The sequence below is a fragment of the Rhinolophus ferrumequinum genome, chromosome 14 (genome assembly GCF_004115265.2).
Source record: "Rhinolophus ferrumequinum isolate MPI-CBG mRhiFer1 chromosome 14, mRhiFer1_v1.p, whole genome shotgun sequence".
Taxonomy (NCBI): Eukaryota; Metazoa; Chordata; class Mammalia; order Chiroptera; family Rhinolophidae; genus Rhinolophus; species Rhinolophus ferrumequinum.
The window spans coordinates 66,770,393-66,791,457 of NC_046297.1; the positions used below are offsets into that span (position 1 = coordinate 66,770,393).

The window sequence follows — 21,065 nt, forward strand, 5'->3', positions numbered from 1 at the left end:
AAATGAAAATGAGGTTTTCGTAGTGTTTTATCTATTATGAACTTTTAAAACTATCTCAATTACCTTATTCAAAAATAAATGGTTCTACTTTTTGTTGATGTCTCTCAAAGACGGAAATTGGTCATAAATCTAATATAACTGATTCAGTTGATTTTTTTCCATATGTTTGTAAGACCTTAAATAATGTACAATCTAGTGAATAAAAGGCAGTTGGATCTTTGTATTATTTTTTGTTACTACAGAATAATCCTGTTCCATTTAATGCTTTAAATTCTATCATGTCTGATACTAATTTTGCTGTAACTACTCTAATTTTGCTTGCATTTACTTAATATAGCCTTACCCATTTTTTTCTGTATATATTTCCTGTGTCCTTTAGATGCAGGTGTGTTCTTGTAAGCTGCATAACATAAGTGATTTTACAACTATTACTTTCCTTACAGATTTTCTGCTTTTTGTGTTTCCTTCCTCAGGTTTTTCTATTTTGTATAATTATACTGGCTTTTGTTTGCATTTATTTTCTGTAATGCTTTGTAATGTACATGTTTCTATTTAATTCTATTCATTTTCTCTGAAAATATTCATATTAAATATCAACATAAATAAAGTGCAAATCATATATTTGGAGATTTTAAAACAGAAAGTGTTTATATGGTTGTTCTCCTCACTCACAATTTCCATATTTCAATCTAAGTTTTATAAATCACATAACTTTCTTTTCATATCACCTTCACTAGTCTTCCAAAGGAAATAACTTTCTGAATCTTTTGAAAGCTTATTCAAAACAATTACAATTATTTCCATAAGATGGTTGAAATACTTTAGAAAGATGACAGCGTGTCAGCAGCAGAGAGCTCATGGGTGAGGAAGGTATTGTAACCTCGACCCTAACCCTGCAAGAAGACATCCCTGGGGTGTCTAATTCAGTGCAAATCTTCCTTTCTCTTTGCATTTCCAAGAATTTCACAAAGATGCCCAGCACAAAGGAGGCGTTCTTTAAAACGTCTAGAACATCTGAATGAGTAATGGCAACAGACTAGAACGAAGAGAAGATCCCATGAGATGCCTATTCCTGCCTATTCTGTCTACAAATGGGGAAGGAATGGTTTTATGGGCTGCAGCTTCAGGTGGGCTGGGCCCTGTTGGTGCTGAGCGTATCTGGGGGGAAAGGAGCTTGGGAGCCATAGAAGATCCCACAGTTAGGACTGTGACACTACTCTCTGAGCCAATAGCATCATTTCAAGTTTAAGGGAAGACTACTACAACTGGGACGTCTAAACTGGGTCAAAGACAGACCTGGGTCTATGGGGGTGATGGTCAGGGAGTCAGCAAGGAGAAAACAGGAAGAAGGACCTGAGACACCCGTATCGTTTTTTTCCTCTTCCACAGTAATTCACACCATGCTTGATGCATACTAAGTGCTTAATAAGTCTGATGAACAAATATTTGAATTGATTAATTAATAATTCATTAATTGTCTAAAGTTTTTCAGAACTTTGCAGAAAGTCTTCTATTTCGGACTTCTGGTACCTTACTTCCCTGCGGTGACAACCCAGACATGCCAACTAATTCCCTCACCTGATATTAATACCTTCCATATAAGTTATTTATGGGCGCACCATCAGTTTTGCTTAAGTGAACACACTGAACATCTTCACCCAGGCCTCAGAAGTGATTTCTAAAAATGTCTCCACATGTTTTTCTTCGTAGAACTTGCAAACTGTGTCAGTGCATTAGATACCAGCCTGCCTGATGTACGCCAACGGCGTGATTTGGAGAGGCAAGTGGCCTCGGTTACTGGAGGCACAGACTCAGCAAGGACGCCCAGCCTGACAACGGACACAGAAGGCCACTTTCTAACAATCCTGCTATCAGCTGCAGAGGAATCGGGTCACTGGTAAATCACCCATCTTCTTACATATCTCTGACGTTTATATTGATTAATTATCCATAATTGTGGTACTGAACATTTGAATATGCAAAATTCAGATTCCCGTAAAGGAGTATTATTAATACAAAACTTCAGAATCAATAAGACTTTTTTACTTTCCTCTGGAGAGAGTATATATCTATCTCCAACCTTATTGTTGATATTTTAGTAACTTCATTATTTCTTAACTGTGTTCTTATTGACTTTACTAAGAAAAGCACATAATTCACTGAGCCTATTAAAAAAGTTTTCTTTAAAGAGAACAAGATCTAATATATGGTGATGGAAAGAGAACTGACTCTGAGTGGTGAACACACAATGTGATATATAGATGATGTATTACAGAATTGTACACCTGAAATCTATGTAATTTGACTAACAATTGTCAACCCAATAAACTTTAATTAAAAAAAAAGAAAACCAGATCTTTTTTCTATTTAAAAGAAGGTCATTAATCAACAATATTAGAAAAGTATATAAATTACCATTGGCGCATTATTTAAAAATCTTTGAACAGATAAAAATATCTGTTCAAACAAGTCAAACATTTTTGAGGTATATTTTATCTCAAATAAATACCATGTTTCCCCAAAAATAAGACCTAGCTAGACAATCAGCTCTAATGTGTCTTTTGGAGCAAAAATTAATATAAGACCAGGTCTTATTTTATCATAATAAAATAAGACAGGTATAATATAAAATATAATATAATATAATATAATACAATATAATATAATATAATATAATATAATACCTGGTCTTATTTTAGTATAGTATAAGACTGGGTATAATATAATATAATACCAGGTCTAACATTAATTTTTGCTCCAAAAGACACCTTAGAGCTGATTGTCCGGCTAGGACTTATTTTCGGGGCAACAGGGTACATATTTGGCAGCAAAGGCAATTTAAATTTTGAAAAACTGATAAAAAAATAAGAAGGATAAGAACTGGCTTGAATTTCAAAATTACTCAAGTTGTCTGAGGAAAATTTTAAAAGGTATAATTACTGAAATTTATAAGTGAAATCAACGTTGAGTTACATAAGACAGTTATATGGCTTTGAAGTAAAAGTAGAACAAGCCTAACGAACAACAACGGGCCCTTCAACATTCTCTCCTACTTGTGAAGTGCAATCTCATCTGACAGTTCCTCACAGAGGGTCAGCCACACAACTGAGCCTGAAACGGAAAACACTTGATTACGTTAGGACAAACAGCAAGGATGACAATGACATTTAAAAAGACAACTATCCTTTTACCATCTTGCTCAAGATAGTCTCAGTCGGAAATGTCCTCCTTTCACACGAGAAAGGTCAGGGCTATCTTGCTTGGTCTGTGCCAGAAATAGTTCAGAAGAGCTGGGGCACTTATGCCACCCCATCCCCCACATCCTCCCCACACCAGGGAGCAGCCAAAACCAGAGTCTCAGGGACTGGTATACTACCTTCTGACCCAATTCCATCACCTCCGAGGCAGAGATACCCGGAGGTATGTGTTTTACACTGTCTCCTAGAGCTTTCCCCCTGGGGTTGCTGGCTCAATGGAGCTCTCTCTTGGTTGCCTTCCCTTCCCTACTTCCCGACCAGCACTGCCTTACTTCCCAAATAAACTCCTGTACTCATATCCCTGCATTAGGTTCCACGTCTGGGAGACCTCAAATTAAAACAGTGTTTGACAGTCTGTGTCTCGCAATTTAATATCTACAATAACCGTGGGACTCTCAGGAGAAAGAGAAGCAACCTGGCATAACTGGATTCCAAAACACTGACTAGGTTTCTACTGGGTCTCACTCAGGTCTCTGTGAGTGCCAAGTTTAAGTTGTACTGTGTGTCAGGTACTTAATTGAAACAAAAATCTATCCATCCATCCATCCACCCATCCATCCATCCATTCATCCATCCATCCATCTATCTATAATTAGAGTCCATGGATTGAGTCTAAATAGAAGAGAGAAGGGGTCCCAGAACTAAATGACTAGACATGCCAACTTTTGGAGGAAGAACCAGCAAGCAAATACAAATGTCTGTTTTAAGAGTTTTGCTGTAAAGCAGATCAGGGCAATACATAGAGGGGGATGTTTCTATTTTGTTCTTAAGAAGAGAGATGATTCAGCATGTTTTAAAATATAAGATGCAGACAGGGGAAATTGGATGAAGCAGTGGCAAGAACAGGGAACTGTCAGAGCGGGGAGGGAAAATGGCCTTTCGAAGGCAAGTGGAAATCGGATCCAACACACATCGGGGGAGTCTGGACAGATCGCAGACAGTTCATTCGTAGAATCAGGAAGGTAGGCCAAGCAAGGGGAGAGATGACAGTTGAACTATGTGGAAATCAACCTCTGATGCTTCTAATTTTTCAGTTGGAAATTTTAGGAATGAGCTGAGGATGAGAAACAAGGCACTAAAGGAGAAGAAGTACAAATGGAACAAGACAATCTAAATCCAGCAAGATAACCAGGCAGTCCTCACTGCAGACCCACTTGAAATGAACAACCAGAGACTAAAAGTGAATTTATGATGGACACATGACAAGTATATCTGAACAGAAAGTACTGAAAAATAGACGTCTGACTGATAAGAAAGGGAGCCTGAGACTGTGTTTTTTAGAATCATGGTCTGTAATATTGACCTTAATTGTGACCTTTACCTCCGTGCTCAAGATAGAAGAATCAAGCAAGATGTTCACCAAGTCAAGTTGTAAATATATTTTGTTCTTCAGTTCACATGGCAACTTCCTTAATCTCAGTTAATTATTCTGAAAGAACACCCAAAGGAAATCATGAAGCATATTCCTGGAGTGTTCCTGTAACTTGTCAATTGAGAATCTAGATGGGAGTTTAATTTAATGACTTGATGCAAGCTTCACAATGAATGCAAAATTTCAGTTAAGTCTTGTTAACTTGGATTGTGATGAGCTCATGTGCTAAAAATTCCCGGACTGGTGATGATAAGAATGTTTATGTAGATACAACTTCATCCAACCACACACTTAAGAGAATATGCTGAAGGCCAAGCCTAAACTCTTAGAAAATGCGACGGGGGGAATAATCCACTTGAAATGAGAACTAAATCATACATGTGGTGCCTGTAAGGAAACTTTAGAAAATATGTGGCACCTATAGAGAAAAAGTACCCTCCCCCCCAAAAAAAAGTCCGAGGGACATAAGATATGTGTAATAAATGGAAAAACATACATTATTAGATATACAATGTTTATACTTTTCATGTGTATTTCACATGAAAAATTTAGACAGACAGAAAAACAAAAAAGATAATGGAAAAAGAATGCTGTGTTTACTTAAAAGATTCTTAAGTAGTGATAGCAAAGGTTTTCTGATCAATTCGCCAGGCACCCAGCAAAGGGTACACAAATCGTGTCTTGATTTCCTTTTAGGAAATTCCAGCTACCATTTATACTTTGGCTTTTCCATTAGAATGGGAGTTTCTAAAAACAAACAAACAAACAAACAAAAAACCCACCTGCCATCACAGTGTCTGTCATACAAACTCTCTATCAAAGCACTAAAGTAATTAAGTTATCTCTTAGATTTCCCTATAGGCTGTTCTAATTAGCATGGAAGCAGTTCCTTAATTTGTTGTAGTCACCAAGGACAACCGTATCTTACAGTTGTGTTTGTTATTTCCTTTTTGCTTGACGACAAATCTTATTTGTTGTTTTACTGCCTCTGAATAAAAATACATAATCGATTACCCATAATCAATCTGTTGCACAACTGGCTCTGGGAAAATGAAGGATTATTAAATTATTATGGAAATCTTACTGGTTCATCAAGTTTATACTCTGTAGCAGACACGCCCGCCCCCATTCTCCTTTCCTTCCTCACAGGCAGAACCCCATTTTGACTGGCTTATCTAGTCTTCCCCTTTGATACCGGAGTGACTTGGGCAAAGGTGGCCACACCCCTAGCTCATGGCATGACATAAAGTAACCAAATACCAAATAATAAAAACTAAACAAAGTACTACCATCTCTTTGGCCAGAGATTGGGTCGACTGTTCGGGGATAAGCTAATCAAGACCTTTTGGGCTCTTCAGCTAAACTGGCTTAATCAATCCAAGGGAACTTTTATTCCCTGGTGATAGGAGATCTCTCTATGTCTCTTTCTCTGATTCAGATCAAAAGTAATCTATATGCCCTCCCAGCCCCCAAAAGATAGACAAAAAAGAGTTTTCCTTAAAATAATATCTTGTCCGTATCATAAAAATACTATGAGAAATAATACCAGCAATATGTATCGAGTGCTCACTATGCTATGAATTTTTATGAGTACTATCTTCCTATCTTAGGACACAGAGGCCTAGAAAGGTTCGTAATTTGCCCAAAGTCACAAAACTAGTAAGCTCCATATTTGGAATTCAAACATATGCGTATTCTTAGATACCCAAGGCTGACTACATCCATCTCCTCTCACAGTTATTTGTAAGGAAAGTACCTTTCCCCGTGTGATAGCTATGTACAAAGGTACATACCTGCTCCACTTGGCAGAACCGTGTGATGTACGAAACCCAACTCCCACCACACTCCGGTCTGCGGAGGTAGGAGAAGGCTGCAGAGACGAGAACCCGTGGTAGGACGTGGCCCCGACCATATCCGAGCCTCAGCTCTGTTCTCACAGGTCTCTGTTCTATTACCTAAGCTCGTGTGAGTAGATTTTCTGGCTTTCTCAACCAAAGGAACCGTGATCAGAAGTCATAATTAGCCCTGTCAGGTCAAGTACCTTCAGGAACCAACGTGTCCAGACTTGAAATTGATCCACATGACATTACCTACCTTGGGCATGCAGATTAGCAAATGCCCAGTTGTCTGAGATCTTTTCACAGAGCTGCTGTCAGGTTTCACTTCCGCGGGAAGGACAAGCTGAAATGGCTGGAAATGAACAGCAAGTGTCATGGAGAGTTGAGTGCATGTTTCATGAGAGAGTAGTTACTTCAAGAAGTATCTTCGTTATAAATTCAAGATTCACCATCCAATTAAAAAACATGCTTGGACTTAGAAAAAAATAATATATGGGCTATGCTTGATATGCACGAACTAGTTTACATATTTTAATGAATAGACTAAAAAAGCTGTTATCCATCACAAACAATGAAACACGCATTGGTCCATTTATGTTAACATGGCCGATAAAGAATTGGTAGATAAAAATTCTTGTCGTAAAACATCAACCTATCACCATGTTAAAGTCGTCAAGCTACATTATGCTCAGAATTAGCAAAAACTATTTCAAAAGTGATCAAATCACAGTTGCTATGAATAAAATCATTGACAATTTTAAATGGGAGTAGCATTTAAATATAATTTCAAGCATTGGCTACCACATATATAGTCATCAGCTTCGGAAAAAGTACCAACGCAATAGACACACATGAAAAAATACTAGTTTTATCAAACTACACAATGGTCAGCAACCATGACTGCTGAATACTGCTCCCATGGTATAAAATCATGTGCCTAAAAAATAGCTCTCTGCTTGGGTTTCTCTTTTTCTATTTTAATAGTGCTTAAATTTTTTTTCAGGCAACCTAGCTTACTTAGTCCACGGCTTGGCCTTTGAAATTGCAACAGTGTAAAGCGTTATGCTCACCTTTCCTTTGACCATCACTCGCACATAAGTCGGCTGCACATCAACATCAATTAAAGAGGTATCCATATACCTTGCAAATTAAACAGAATAAACTTACTAAATCTTGTGATTTTCAAAAACATGAAGTTTGCACATGAATTTCCAAATACAAATTCCTACTTCTGGGACCACTTTCAATGAAGACAAGTTTCAAATTCCCGTGCTAACCAGGTCTTTAAAAATTAGCCTTGAAATAATCCCCAACCAAAGGAAATGCACTATGTCAGCAATTTCATTTTTAGACCCACAAATACACTTGATTGCCCCTCACCCAGAAATATCTGAGGCCTGAAACATCAGAGGTTTGCAAAAAAAAAAAAGCTTGGCATGTTTTTTCGTGAATATTTTATTTGAAGCCCCGAAAACTGACTTGAATAGCCAGGAATGCTGAATCCACTATGCTTGGGGCCTGCCACCGCCAGCTTCTGCTTTGTTAGCTGCTCTCCATCCCCTGCAGCAGCTGCCCTGATACCATCTCCCCTGGACTGGCTTTGCTTCTCTGTGAAGGCACATCCTGCTGAGTAAGCAAAGCCTTCAGTCTAGGGCAGTGACCCCAGGATCAGCTGGCAATTGTTCTCCTTGACTCTCTGAACAAATGAAAGATGTACATTTCACCTTGCTCGGTTAGCCAAATAACTATTTTTATATGTTTTAAGATATTGATTGTGAACATCAGAAAACGCAGTGATGATTCAAAAATCACAGATACCTCCTGGGTAATTCCAGGATAATAATCCCTGTCACTTCACTGGGTTACAAGAAATTCAATAAAATAGAGTATATAAAACAGCCCTTAAAAAGAGAAAGGCCTTTATTATAATCCATGCATGTAAATGTTTCATGATTCCCATCGTCAATATTCATTCATTCATTCCTATACTTATTAAGCACCTAATAGGTGCCAGGCACTGTTTTAGGTGCTGGAGATATAAGGAGAAAGGAACAAATAAATAAAACAAAGTTCCTGCCTTGATCACACATCTTTAAAAATACAAGTTAATTTATAGTTTGTCAGGTAGAAACAAAGGGAGAGGTAGAAAGAAGTGCTGGGAGAGGAGTTGGTGCTGTTTGTCATGAAACCAAGTTTCCTTTCAAAGTGTTTCACAACTCTAGAGATTGCAGAACGAAAACAGATAGAAATGCCATTAATTAAATGCATCATGAAGTGTCTTTACCTATACACAGCAAGGTCCAGGATGATCTGGTTACGTTTTTCATCATCTTTCAAGGAGAAGTCAAGTCTAAGGAATAATCCATTTTGGGGGAAAAAACAATGTCGTTAGCAATACTTCACAGACAGCCTCGTCCCTTTATCAAAAGTAAGTTTCATAATAATTATCTAATGATTTCCAACGACAAACTTATTTTGGTAATTGGACAATAAAATGTCCACATTAATTCAAAATTTTCAACAGGAAACAATATATTCATAAATTATTTCTGTTTACGTTGTTTAAATGTGGCAATTTTAAGGTAAATTGCATACAAAAAAAAATTATCATTGGTGCGGAGCTAGAGACATCTGGTGGTTAAAGTTTTCCTTTCCATTTGTTTCGAGTTTGCTAGAAGCAAACTAAAACATTGGAATTATTTATGGAGAACTAAATGCTGTCTTTGTCTCTCTTTATCCAACATCTTATTCCTGAAGTTTTAAACTGTCTTGTTTCCTTTTTCCTTGCCATCTTTTTTTCTTCTCCTTTCATTGTTGGCCTTTCCATTGCCTTCATAAATGCTGACACACTGCCCATTATATCATCTCCATTTTATAGATGAAGAAACAGAGGCCCAGAGAGGTAGTCGTAGCTGGGAAAGAAGCCATATGAGCCTGGAGAGGCAGGATTTCAAAGCTCTAAGTCTTTTAATTATACCTGGAGGCTGAGTCCTACGTATAACTTCCATAGTCAACATACTATTCAGCATTACTTAGTCATTTCTATTTTGAACAGTTCATTTATATTATTCTATAAAACACATAACCCAATAATATTAAAGAATATTAGCTAAATTGTTTGGAGAAATATAAAATTAGCCATTGATCTGGCTTTCAGCTGCAGCATGTCCAGCTGTGAGGGGCTTCAGTTGCTTAAATGACCCATGCATTCTTTATCTCATCCCAGGAGCTTTATCATATACTGTCCCCTCCACCTTGATGGCTATTCCTCAGTTTTCCAGCTAGCCAACTGAAACTCTCCCTTCATACATTGCTTGAAAGCTAATTTCAGACAGGTTTTCTATGGCGGAGATTGCTATCATTCCCCACTATTTGCTCCCCCTTTCTTCCTGAAGTAATAGGACCCCTGATTTTAACTAGGAACAGGGCTCTGCAGAACAAAGACTGTATTTTCTAGCCTCCCTTGCAGCTAGATGAGGTCATGTGATTTAGTTCTGTGGAGGCAAGTGTTTTATGTCACTTTCCAGGAATTTTTCTAAGAGAGAGAGTGTATGCCCTTCCCTCCTGTCCTCCTTCTTTATTCAGCAGAGTAGAAGAGATTACAGGAGGCCAAGAGATGAACCATAGAGACTAGTTAACAAGCTATTGCAATTGTACAGGTTTTGTTGACAAAGCATAAGCTCCAGAGGGCACAGTGGAAGGGATGGGGCGTCAGGAAGAGAATGAGTTAGATTAGATGGTGTACAGAGCCATATGGGAATAGGATTCTGGATGATGACAGATGACCCAGGAAGGTAAGGAAGGGTGACCACAGTGTGATAGAGGGAGATGGGGGTAGGGGTGGTGACGGGAAATCAGTTCTTCATAGAACCCCCCTAAACAGAATTAGTCTCAGAGGCAGGCAAAGTGGTTAGTGTGATGAGAGGAGTGGGGCACAGAGAGCGCTGGGGGCAGGGGGTCTCCCCTAAGCTCTGTTGTAGGCTAAAGAAAGAGATGTTTTCCCACTATATTTTTAATATCCAAGAAGGCAGAAACCTGTCATCGTCACTGCGGTATCCCCAGTACCCAGCATCGTGTGTTATGCTGCATTCATGCTTGCTGGATAAAGAAGGTATGTGTGTGTATGAAGTGGTGGGGAGGGTGAGATTGTAAACTTGATCACGGAAATCACTAGAATTGGGTTGCCATGAACAAGTCAGACACACCAGCTATTAGCTACACGACTTTGGGCAAGTCACTCCACCTGGCTCAGGTTCTGGACCGACGAAAAAGAAATACTGCCTCTCACATAAGATTGCCGTGCAGATGAAATGAAGGATGCGTGGCTGTGATTCAGGATGGTACCTTTATCACGGTAATGGCATAGCAAACGAAATGATGAAAATAAAGAGATTTTGAGGTAATGAAAGGAAACAAACAAGATTTAGACCATAGGCTTTTTGGTCTGTATTTTGGCTACAACAGGCCTTTTTAGGCTGCTTTCTAGTTTTCAATTTTAAGACAGCCAGCTAGAGTACATCAGATATTATTATAGTTGAGGATTTCTAGTTTGAATATTTTTCCTCTCATTAACTTCATGGAGGTATTTATATCAATTTCCTTCCTTAACTCTCGAATGCTTTGTAGATGTGTTCCAGGGTATGAAGTAGATGGATGGGAGAAGTAGCAGTATTCTCAGCCAGTTTGTTCATGGCAGAGTTTTAAAAATTCATAAACACAACAATAATACACTGGCAATTTTCAGGCATAAAATTGTAGATGGTCCAAAGTTTCAGGGGATATATAAATAACTGAGATTTCCATATGTCAAGACCATTTTCTGGATGCCAAGAAAGTGAAATATAACATTATGCACTGGAAAACATAATTTGCTTTCAAATATGCACAAATGTCATTCTTATTAGAGTCATCGAGCTTGTTAAGAGCGGTCAGATATACTCTCTGCCGAGCAAACCTGTAATTGTAACAATCACCACCACACATTGTGCTTCCAAGTCTCCACGTGGCCTCACGTACTTGGGTTCATTTACGTTCAGAGCTTTCCCATCTTCAGTAATCAGTGTCCTGGGCAGTTTCACTTTCTTCTTTTTTCCCCTTAAAATGGGGGATGGATGGGAACAAGGGGCAGCAGGAAGAGGGAAAAAATAAACAAAGAGAAGAGGAAAGTAATTAATATTTCTGAGAAACAGTGTAAGAAAAATTAATCAGATATTTGTGAATATCTGTTCACTGCTATGAAGTCCATTCCATTGCTGGGAACTGACAATCAAGCCGGACTTTTGCCGGGTTGTATCGATGTCTGTAAAGCAAAAATGTGACCAAGACAATTTGCCAGATAATTCGAATGGGGGAAAAAAGACTCCTTTTCATGAAATAGCCATTAATATTTAAATAAGTCTATTTTATGCATGATTTAGCCAGACCATTGTCAATTCTCCATTTGTGTATACAGCTTCTGCTCTAGTTACAATTACAGTTTTCTAAAATGCCAAGTAGAACGTATTTTGCAGAAATAAAAATACCAGTACATAAGGCCGTACATAAAAGGATGACTATCACGGCATTATCTGTAGTGGCAAAACCCTGGCACTGTCACGTATGCCCACCAATGGAGGAATGATTGGATTAATTGTGGTATAGTCATGCTATGAAATAGGCTACAGCTCTTAAAAAAATGTGTTCACTTACTGATCTAAAAAGTGACAGAAAAGTGCTGATGATGTATTTAGTGAGAACAAGTATATAAAATGTAAGTCCTTTTTTCTTTTTTTTTTTAAAGAGCTCATATCCTACACTTGCAGAAATGACTCATCCAATTGTAGAGAGTAGAGGGAGTTCTGGTGAGATCAACTCAAGCCTTTTAACACTCATTACATTGAAGGGGTAGGAATAGGAGGAAAAGAGACGGAGCAAAAAGGGAAAGATTTGTGGAATTACATGAAGGAAAAATGTAGAGTGTAAGTTCTATTTATTTAAAACATTACTGAGAATACATAAAAACTTAAATAGGCATATAGATGGATAAGCTCTAGAAGATCAGTTGGACAAATTTGTTTAGATGGTGGAATTGTAGGCAATGCTTTGAATGCTTTGCCTTGGATTTCTATTGTTCTTTTCATATAGATTTTATGTCAGTTAACTGTATTTTCAAATAGATAAATTCATTCACCCTTTTCTGTATCTTTAACTGGACCCCCAGCTTCAATAAGTTAATGTTTCTGTAGACTACATTATTTTCCATGAGCCAGGACAACTAAGGGGTACCAGGAGAGGGAAACAGCTCGGGGACCCACTGGTTTGGGCAAATTCCAGCACACTGAACAGAATGGGGGGACTTTCATCCAAGTCAGCAGTACTTTAGTAGGCTGTCAGGGAAAGAAAAACTTAGCCTGATTTCCGGCTCAATATAATGTAATTTGCATATACTATAAATATGTATTATATACGAGTATACGTTTACCTATATAAATGTAATATGTGTGTATGTATATGTGTGTGTGCATATGTATCAGATATAGAGCACATATGATACAAACGTGTAGAATTTCCATTTCAAAGGGTTCTGGAGCCTGCAAAGCCCTTTGACATTTCTGGCCCATCTGATTCTCTTAACAACACCGTGGGGAGGTGAGACAGGTACACTAGTCCCTGTTTAACAGATGAGGAAACAGGCGAGAAGAAGTTAGACACTAGCCCACTTTACACAGAATAAAATCAGAGTCACAACATGAATCCCCATTTTCCAATGTTAGTCCAATGCTCTTCCCAAACTGGCCTCACAGTGTACAAATCACCAAATTTTATAAACAAGCATTTTAGAAAAAATTCCATTTTAATTTTTGTACCTTCCTATCTAGCTAATTAAAAAAGAAAAGTTTATGAAAGCAGCAGAGGTTGCTGCTTGTTTTTCTCCTCGTAGGGAGAGATACTGGTTTCCACTTGTGTCACAGCCATGCAGTTAACCGTATTTCAGAGCTAACTGATCACGTGCCAAGCTCATGAATTCTAAGTATTCCCATCAGTGATACATTTTACATGCTACACCTAAGCAAAGACATGAAATGGAATGACACAGAGCCTGTCTTTGAGAAAGCTACTCTGAAAACAATAGTTTAAGCATTGTAGCTTCCAACAAATCATCAAATTATATCTAAATAAATCGAAAGTGAAAAGCATACTGTTAAATGTCCAAGAGAATTGTATTAGGAAAATACAGTGCCTCATAAAACCGATTTCTAATTATTAATTTTGCAAATTAAAAAGATACAGAGTGGCCATTCACCCCACAAAGTGGATTTTTTCTTGGTACCGTGACAACTAGTATCTCTAAGCCAGGGCACTATTACTCGATATGTTTAAAGTGATGACGAAACTACCATGTTTCCCCGCAAATAGGACTTAACAGGAAAATAAGCCGTAGTGTGATTTTTCAGGATGCTCAGGATATAAAATAAGCCCTAATGCGTCTTTTAGAGCAAAAATTAGTATAAGACCCCGTCTCATTTTCGGGGAAATACTGTAGGGCTTATTTTATATTACGAGCATCCTAAAAAATCATGCTAGGGCTTATCTTCCGGTTAGGTCTTATTTTGGGGGAAACATGGTAAAGATATACAAACAAAACCCTACCTAAAATGCCATAACTTATGATATTCCAAAGAAAGTAGTTTGATGTTAATAAATGTTAGCAGATACAACCCAACAAAAGGCTGAACTTCAACAAGAGCAAAGTTTATGTGTGATGGCTAGCAAAGGTTGAACACAGATCATGAGTAAAATAATGTGCAACCACGAACACGGAGTCCGTAAGAGAGTGTTACTGCACTCTCAATGATGGGGAAAAACTGGAATACCTTAATTTTTCTTGGTCTTTCCGTTGTTTTTCAATATGTCTAAGAGTTTCCATTCTCGATTCAGGAGTAAACAAAGAGGGTTTGTTCCAGAATTCCAGGTCATCTTCGCACTCATCTAATTCCTTTTTGGTATATTCCCCTTCTTGTATTGCTGGTGCCTGGAGGTGGTCTTTGCTTTCTACAGAAGATGGGCTAGTAGGTAAAAACAAAAGGATGTCTGAGTTTCATCCTTAAATTGCTGCTCCTTAAATATCTTCTACATTTTTCTTATGTTATCTATCCTCTTACCTTGACAAAATGTGTCTGAAACAGCTTATCCGAGCCAAGCTGGAGGAAAGTAGAGCTATAGCATCAAGACAGGCCCTCATCATACAGTATCACCAAGACTACTACAGATTCCAGGGTTCACATACCTGGCTGACGTGAGTCACCTGGGAGCTTTATAACAAGTACAGATTCCTGGACTCCCACCAGAGTCTATTCAGCAGATTTGGGGAGAGGCCCCGGAATCTGTATTTTACAATATTTTGCAGGGGGTTCTGATGATCAGACAAACTCAGGGACCACTGACACTTAGCAATCATCCCATCTCCTCAAGCCCACACTCCACACTGCTGCCAGGGATCTAACAGGAAAATCAGATCATATTTCCAGGTTCTCTAGCTCCAAAATTCTCCGGTGGGACATATGAGAATTTCCCTGGTATGGCTTCTGCCGACTCTATGTTTCATGGATAACTTCTGATTTGGTAGCTTTATTTGGTAACAGTGCTGTGTTCTTTTTATTCATGTTCTGTGGACTGTCAGCAAACTAAATGTCTCTCTACGGCATCGAATCGGTACTTTATGATATATTCAACATTCGTTCAATGTGGATTCAAGAAATATTTATTGAGCATCTTCTGTGTGCCAGACACCAGACACAGCCCTGCTCAAGGCAGACAATGACACCACGCGTAGGAGATTCTATTCTAGCAGAGAGAAAATGACATCCTTCAAACAGTAACCATAGAGAATAGCCTCTCTGCTCTCACCACGCCCTAGAATATACACTGTGCCGCAAAATGATATGAAATGAAAAAATCCACATGAAGCCTTTAGTACCAAGTATCGCAAATAGTAAGTACTCATTAAATGTTAGGTTTTGTTGTTATTATTACTGAAATGAGATGATACACAAGTCTCATTTAGTTGACCTTCAAATTAGGTGCTTTTTGAAGGGATGGAGCAAAAATACTAGAACATGAAATTGAGATAGTATAAACAGGACACAGAGTAAAATTCTGCTTAGAGTCTTTATTTATTATAAAATGCAACTAAATAGTTTAATAAACTAAGTAATGCAAATTACTGAAAATGCTTTGCCATATAGCTATAGTTCTTTATGGTATTAAAAAACAATCTATTAAGGGACTCTATAATATTCTATAACATTCTAGCTAATTGTCACTGAAATAATTAGTTCCATTCTCACTTAAAAGAATTTGTTTTTTCCTGGAAATTGACTAATTGGTACACTTTTACCTTTTGCAATATAAAAATACAATAAAAAACAAAAATTGTACTTAAGAAAAACTATAGAAATATCAGCTAAACAACATAAGTCTCCAAAGGTAAAATGTGTATAGCTGGTTGATGAAATAGATTGAGCTTAAGCTATGAATCAAAAAAAAAAATTAAAAATTGCTCTTCAACCACTTCCTTCAAATCTGCTCCCTCGGAAGGAACTCTTTTCCCACGTGTGAGCAGATTTTAAAGAACAGTCTCATCTCAGCTAAAGCTCACATTCAGGGATTGAAAGGCCTACAGTTTAAATAAAACTTGGCATCCAAATGGAAGCCCTTCCCCTCCCTCTCCAAGCCCTCCTCCCCTCTCCCAGTCCGAGAGGGGCATGGGGAGAGGGATTCCTTCCCGTTGTACCCCATCCCACTAGGCAGCTACAGGGGCCTCCCGACTTCAGAAATGTGGGCCCAGGAGGATGGATGGGGGGCAGTCAGCAAACATCTCTTGTGAGAATGAGGCTCTTCTCCCTCGGCTGTGGGTACCCTCTCTGGGGCTGACACCCAGTTTCCGGTTTTCTCCTGTGAGCACAATTGTTGGTTCTTGGAGACACAACAAGAGCCTTCCAAGTACACTGTTCCCTGACAGAGGGATCAACCTACTACCTGGCTTGTCATTTATGGTAACTCCTCGGCTTCTGTCATTGATGATCCACCCCACAGTCTCTTATGGCTGCCACTCTCTTCGGCAGCATCCATTCAAGACAGCTCCAGTGCAGCTCCTTCCACCACATGTCCTTGGCCTATGGGATACTCATGAGTCCTTGCCATGCCAAATGCTTGAAGTGTGAGCGGCGCCCATTACTGCCCTCTTTCCTGACCTTCTGCTCCAGGCTATGCCAGACCACAGTTCTCCGGGCCGGGAGCAGGCTCTGTCTAGTCAAGAGATGAAATGCTCATCTCCCCTTCTTGCAACTCGTGACTCTCCATGGTGTTTCTTCTTGCAGCCTTGAAAGGAAAGTGGCCACCTACTCCTCCCACCTATGCCAGCGAGTCTCCTCCAGAATGCCTAGGTTTCTGTCCCTGTAGGCTAACTGGAGTGATGGCATGATAGCTGAGGGACAGCCAGTCCTGTGGGAGACGCAAGGAGGCACCTGCAAGGAACTCAACTGTGGGCCTCTTCTAAATGCAAGGGACGGGCCGTTTGAAACGTTTGTCAGCTCTCAGAAACCAAGACTAGGACACGATCCCCAACACACGTTATGGGCCTATTATAACTTGGATGCAAAACGCCAGGAAAAAATACAACGGAAAAAGGATATCACGGCATAAAGTCATTTAGGAACTCAGGTTAATATTATGCAAAAGAAGTAGCAAAATGAATGGAGCGGTGCATTGAAATACATCACATGGACAATGGGAGCTTATTCTAGAAATTCGAGGGTGGTTGAATATTGGAAAGCCTATTAATGGGACTCAGCACATTAAGAGAAAAACATGATTATCTCGATAGATGCAGAAAAAGCATTTAATAAAAATCCAGGATGTGTGATGATAAAAGCTCTTCATCAACTTGGAGTAAAAGGAAATTTGCTTAACGGTACTGAAACTTCACAGCAAATATTATATTAATGATGCAAAATTAGAAACATTCTTCTTAAAGTCAGGAACAAGATGCATAAACCCCCTCTTATTGCTGCTGCCCCACACACACACACACACATTGAAGGTCTTAGCAAGCACCATAAAGAAAATAGAAAGCAGAGGCAGGAGGATTGGGAAAAAAATTTAAGTTGCTGTTTATAAAAATTGTTTTTCTACCTACCTAGAAAAGACTGGATAACCTGCAGACTAACTATTGCATCTTTTAAAAAATTTCAGCAAGATTGATTAATATAGTATCAGTACACAAAAACCATTTGTCTCCTTATACATCAGCAAGAATAAATTGCAAATCTATATTTGCAACTTATCCCATTCTACAAGATACTTGGAAATGAATCTAATAAAAGATGATGGGAGACCTTTATAGAGAGAGAATTACAAAAACTTGTGGAAGGACTCAGAAGGTCTAAATAGAGAGAGCTGTTCTAAAGTTCAGCAAGGAAAGAATCAATGTCATGAAGATGTCAACTTCCCAATTAACATATAAATTAAATGCAATTTCAATCAAAATGACACTGGGGATTTGGGGGGAATTTGAATAGCGGATTCCAAAATCCTTACAGAAGAGTAAAAAAGTAAGAGGAACCAAGGTAATTTTGAAAAAATGAGAATACCTCCTACTAAATATCAAGATTGAGCATAAATCTGCAGGAATTAAAACCATGGAGCAGTCTAGTGAACCCCGAAATGGACCCACAGATGCAGGAGGAGAGGGTACACGGTAAGGGTGGTGTTACAGGCCAGTGTGAGAAGGACAGACAGCACCTTAATCAACGGTGCAGAGGCAATCAGCTACCCACGTGGGAAATAATTAGAACCCCACCTTGCACTGCAGTCAAAAGTTAGTTCCAGATAAATGTGACACTGCGGTAACGCAACTTTTCATAAACAAGCCCAGAGAGAACAAAAATAAGTATAACTACATGAATATCTCTGAGTTCTATAAAACAGAAGCACTTATTAAAATTAAAGACAAGTCACAGACTGGGAGTAGATATGTGCAAAGTACATAACTACAAAAGAATTTTCTTCCAGAATGTAAAAGAACTCTAAGTCAATAAAGAAAAATTCATAACTTATTTAAAATAGGCAGAAGACCTGAAGAGAACCAAGATGGAAGAAATCTGAATAGCCAATAAACAGATGAGAAGATATTCAAACTCACTGGTAATTCTAGAAGTGCAAATTAAATATCAGGTGCTATTCAACAACCAAGTTGATTGGCCGATGTTTGAAAATATATTCTCCAGGACCACCGTGTTTCCCCGAGAATAAGAGCTAACCAGAAAATAAGCCCTAGCATGATTTTTCAGGATGACATCCCCTGAACATAAGCCCTAATGCATCTTTTGGAGCAAAACTTAATATAAGACCCGGTCTTATTTTCAGGGAAATGTGGTAGCAATGATTAGGAACTCTCCTATATTGTTGATACATGAAACAATTGGGTAATTAAAGCATACAGAGTTGAAAAGTGTTCATTAATTGATGATGCGGCAATGTCACTGCTGAATACCCTAGAGAAATGTCATACCTGCACAAGAAGACACGTGCAGACATCTCTGGAAAAAAAAAAAAAAAAAGGAAAAGGAAAACAACCTAAATGGCCACCCAAGGAGAATGGCTGCCCCGGGGCTAATATGCAGCTGGCAGCCACTAGGAGAGCCCTGCAGGTTGTTAGAGCCGGGGCACACCTGACTGATCAGGTGAGTCACTACTGTTAGACATTTTGAACATCACCTCTAGGACACATCGTGATTTATTCATCCAATAGATTTCCACAGCTAGAATGAATGAACTAGTTCTACCTTTTTCATATGCATGAATCTCAAAAACATAATGAATGGAAAGCAAAGCGGTAGAAAGATAATCATTCATGCTAAAAAATTGCACCTAAGTACTCTTGTTTAGGAGGCATAATTACATAGTGAATGTATTAACAATGTGGATGGGATGAACAGATACGAAAGGCACACAAACTGTAGGATGGTAGACACCACTGCGGAGGAAAAGAGGAATGGGATGGGGGAAGGACACTTAGGGAACTTCTGCTCTAGCGGTCATATTTTATTTCTTGGTTTAAAAGTGATCCAAAGCCAACAAGCAAATGATTGATATTTATTAAGTCTGGATGGTGGAACTATAACTGCTGAGTTACTTTTTTAACATGTATGTATGTCTGAAAATTTTATAATTATGATTTTCGCAAGTCTAAGAGATTCTGTTATCAAAATATTTACAGCTTTTACCGCATGGAATCAAGCCAACTGACTATAGATGCAATTCACTTAGGCCTGAAAAATTCATGTTTGTAAAAAAAAAAAAAGACCAATTAGAGGCTTATTAATCACATTAAAAAATGTATTCATTATATAATTGAACATGATATGATGCAACAAAAAGTATTCAATTTATAATAATGTGATTTGCATTCAACTTTTCTAAAATATTCCTACTTGACAAATCAAAGTATACACCTGTTAACTCATCTTTACTGTGCACCTATTAGAGAGATTGCTGTCTGAGAAGTTCAGATGCAAATGAAAGTTACAAATTTGGAAAGGCATTTTTTTTTTCCCAAGGGAAGAAACCCTCACTACTGTCACAGACAATGGGGTGCTCATAACCTTCCCCCCCAAAATTCACATACAAACATATTCTTCAAATTAATCGTCTGGAATATAAGTGACACTGTAAACACCTTAGGAGAAGAACACAGTGTGCTGCTTCTAACAAACGTTAACTCAGAAGGAAACTCTAATAATTTACGTACAGAGTAGCAGCGATGTCAGTGTACCAACGTCCATCAAAGCCTGGACGACTTTTCTTTTCTTTGTTTTCCTGCTCTTCCTGCAGTTTCCTCTGAGCCTCTTCCTTGTCCTTGGCTCGTCTGAGGCAGTAAGCTTTCTCCTGCTCTCTGATCTGTCGTTCAATTACTGGAAAGTTCTGTAACGCCTGAATCCTTTCTGAACGTTCTATTTCTTTACCGTCCAACCACTTGAATGAAAAACAACCAATACAGAGTCATTGTTCAAAAGTTGCCATTTGAATCAGCCCCAAGTTGACTTTGATTGGAATGTTTCAAACTTAGAAATAATAAATAATACACCATATGATATGGAATTAAAAGCAAAGTACTTAATGGGGAACATCAGAAACTCGGACCTTAGTCAGTATTTATTTCATACAATTAACACAGTTTACAAACTGTCTTTACTAGTAATAATAAATAGGTCTTCTGTTGAAACCAATTACTAATGACAAGCTCTCAACTATATTAATTTTATAACTACTCACTATATCAAGGATTTCAATGCCCAAGTCAAACCATAGCTCTAAAGTATAACAATGACCCTTCCCAAATGTCCTCTACAAGAAAGGGCCTTGTAGATCACACAAAATTGAACCCAATACCTGCGAGCCCATGTTCTACCTGTCGCCATACAGACAAGAAAACAGGAAAGCTCATACATACTGAGAGCTCCTAACAAATTTGGGACTTTGCCATATATCTGTCAGTACCTACTCTAGGGGGGGTCTTCTTACTGGATCTCATTTATTTGATGACTTCTGTTTGGTAGT

The 21,065-nt window shown here is 38.4% G+C and overlaps 1 protein-coding gene across 1 annotated transcript in view; it reads right to left on the reverse strand.

Moving 5' to 3' along the window:
• Nucleotides 1–21,065, reverse strand: part of DNAAF11 (dynein axonemal assembly factor 11) — a 55,689-nt gene that overhangs the window by 15,344 nt on the left and 19,280 nt on the right. Inside the window, exons 5-10 of the mRNA XM_033125762.1 lie at nucleotides 20,257–20,480; nucleotides 14,321–14,512; nucleotides 11,484–11,561; nucleotides 8,752–8,817; nucleotides 7,538–7,607; nucleotides 6,724–6,819 (exon numbers count right to left, since the gene is read on the reverse strand). Coding sequence (XP_032981653.1) covers nucleotides 6,724–6,819; nucleotides 7,538–7,607; nucleotides 8,752–8,817; nucleotides 11,484–11,561; nucleotides 14,321–14,512; nucleotides 20,257–20,480 — 726 coding nt within the window. The remainder of the gene's footprint in view (nucleotides 1–6,723; nucleotides 6,820–7,537; nucleotides 7,608–8,751; nucleotides 8,818–11,483; nucleotides 11,562–14,320; nucleotides 14,513–20,256; nucleotides 20,481–21,065) is intronic.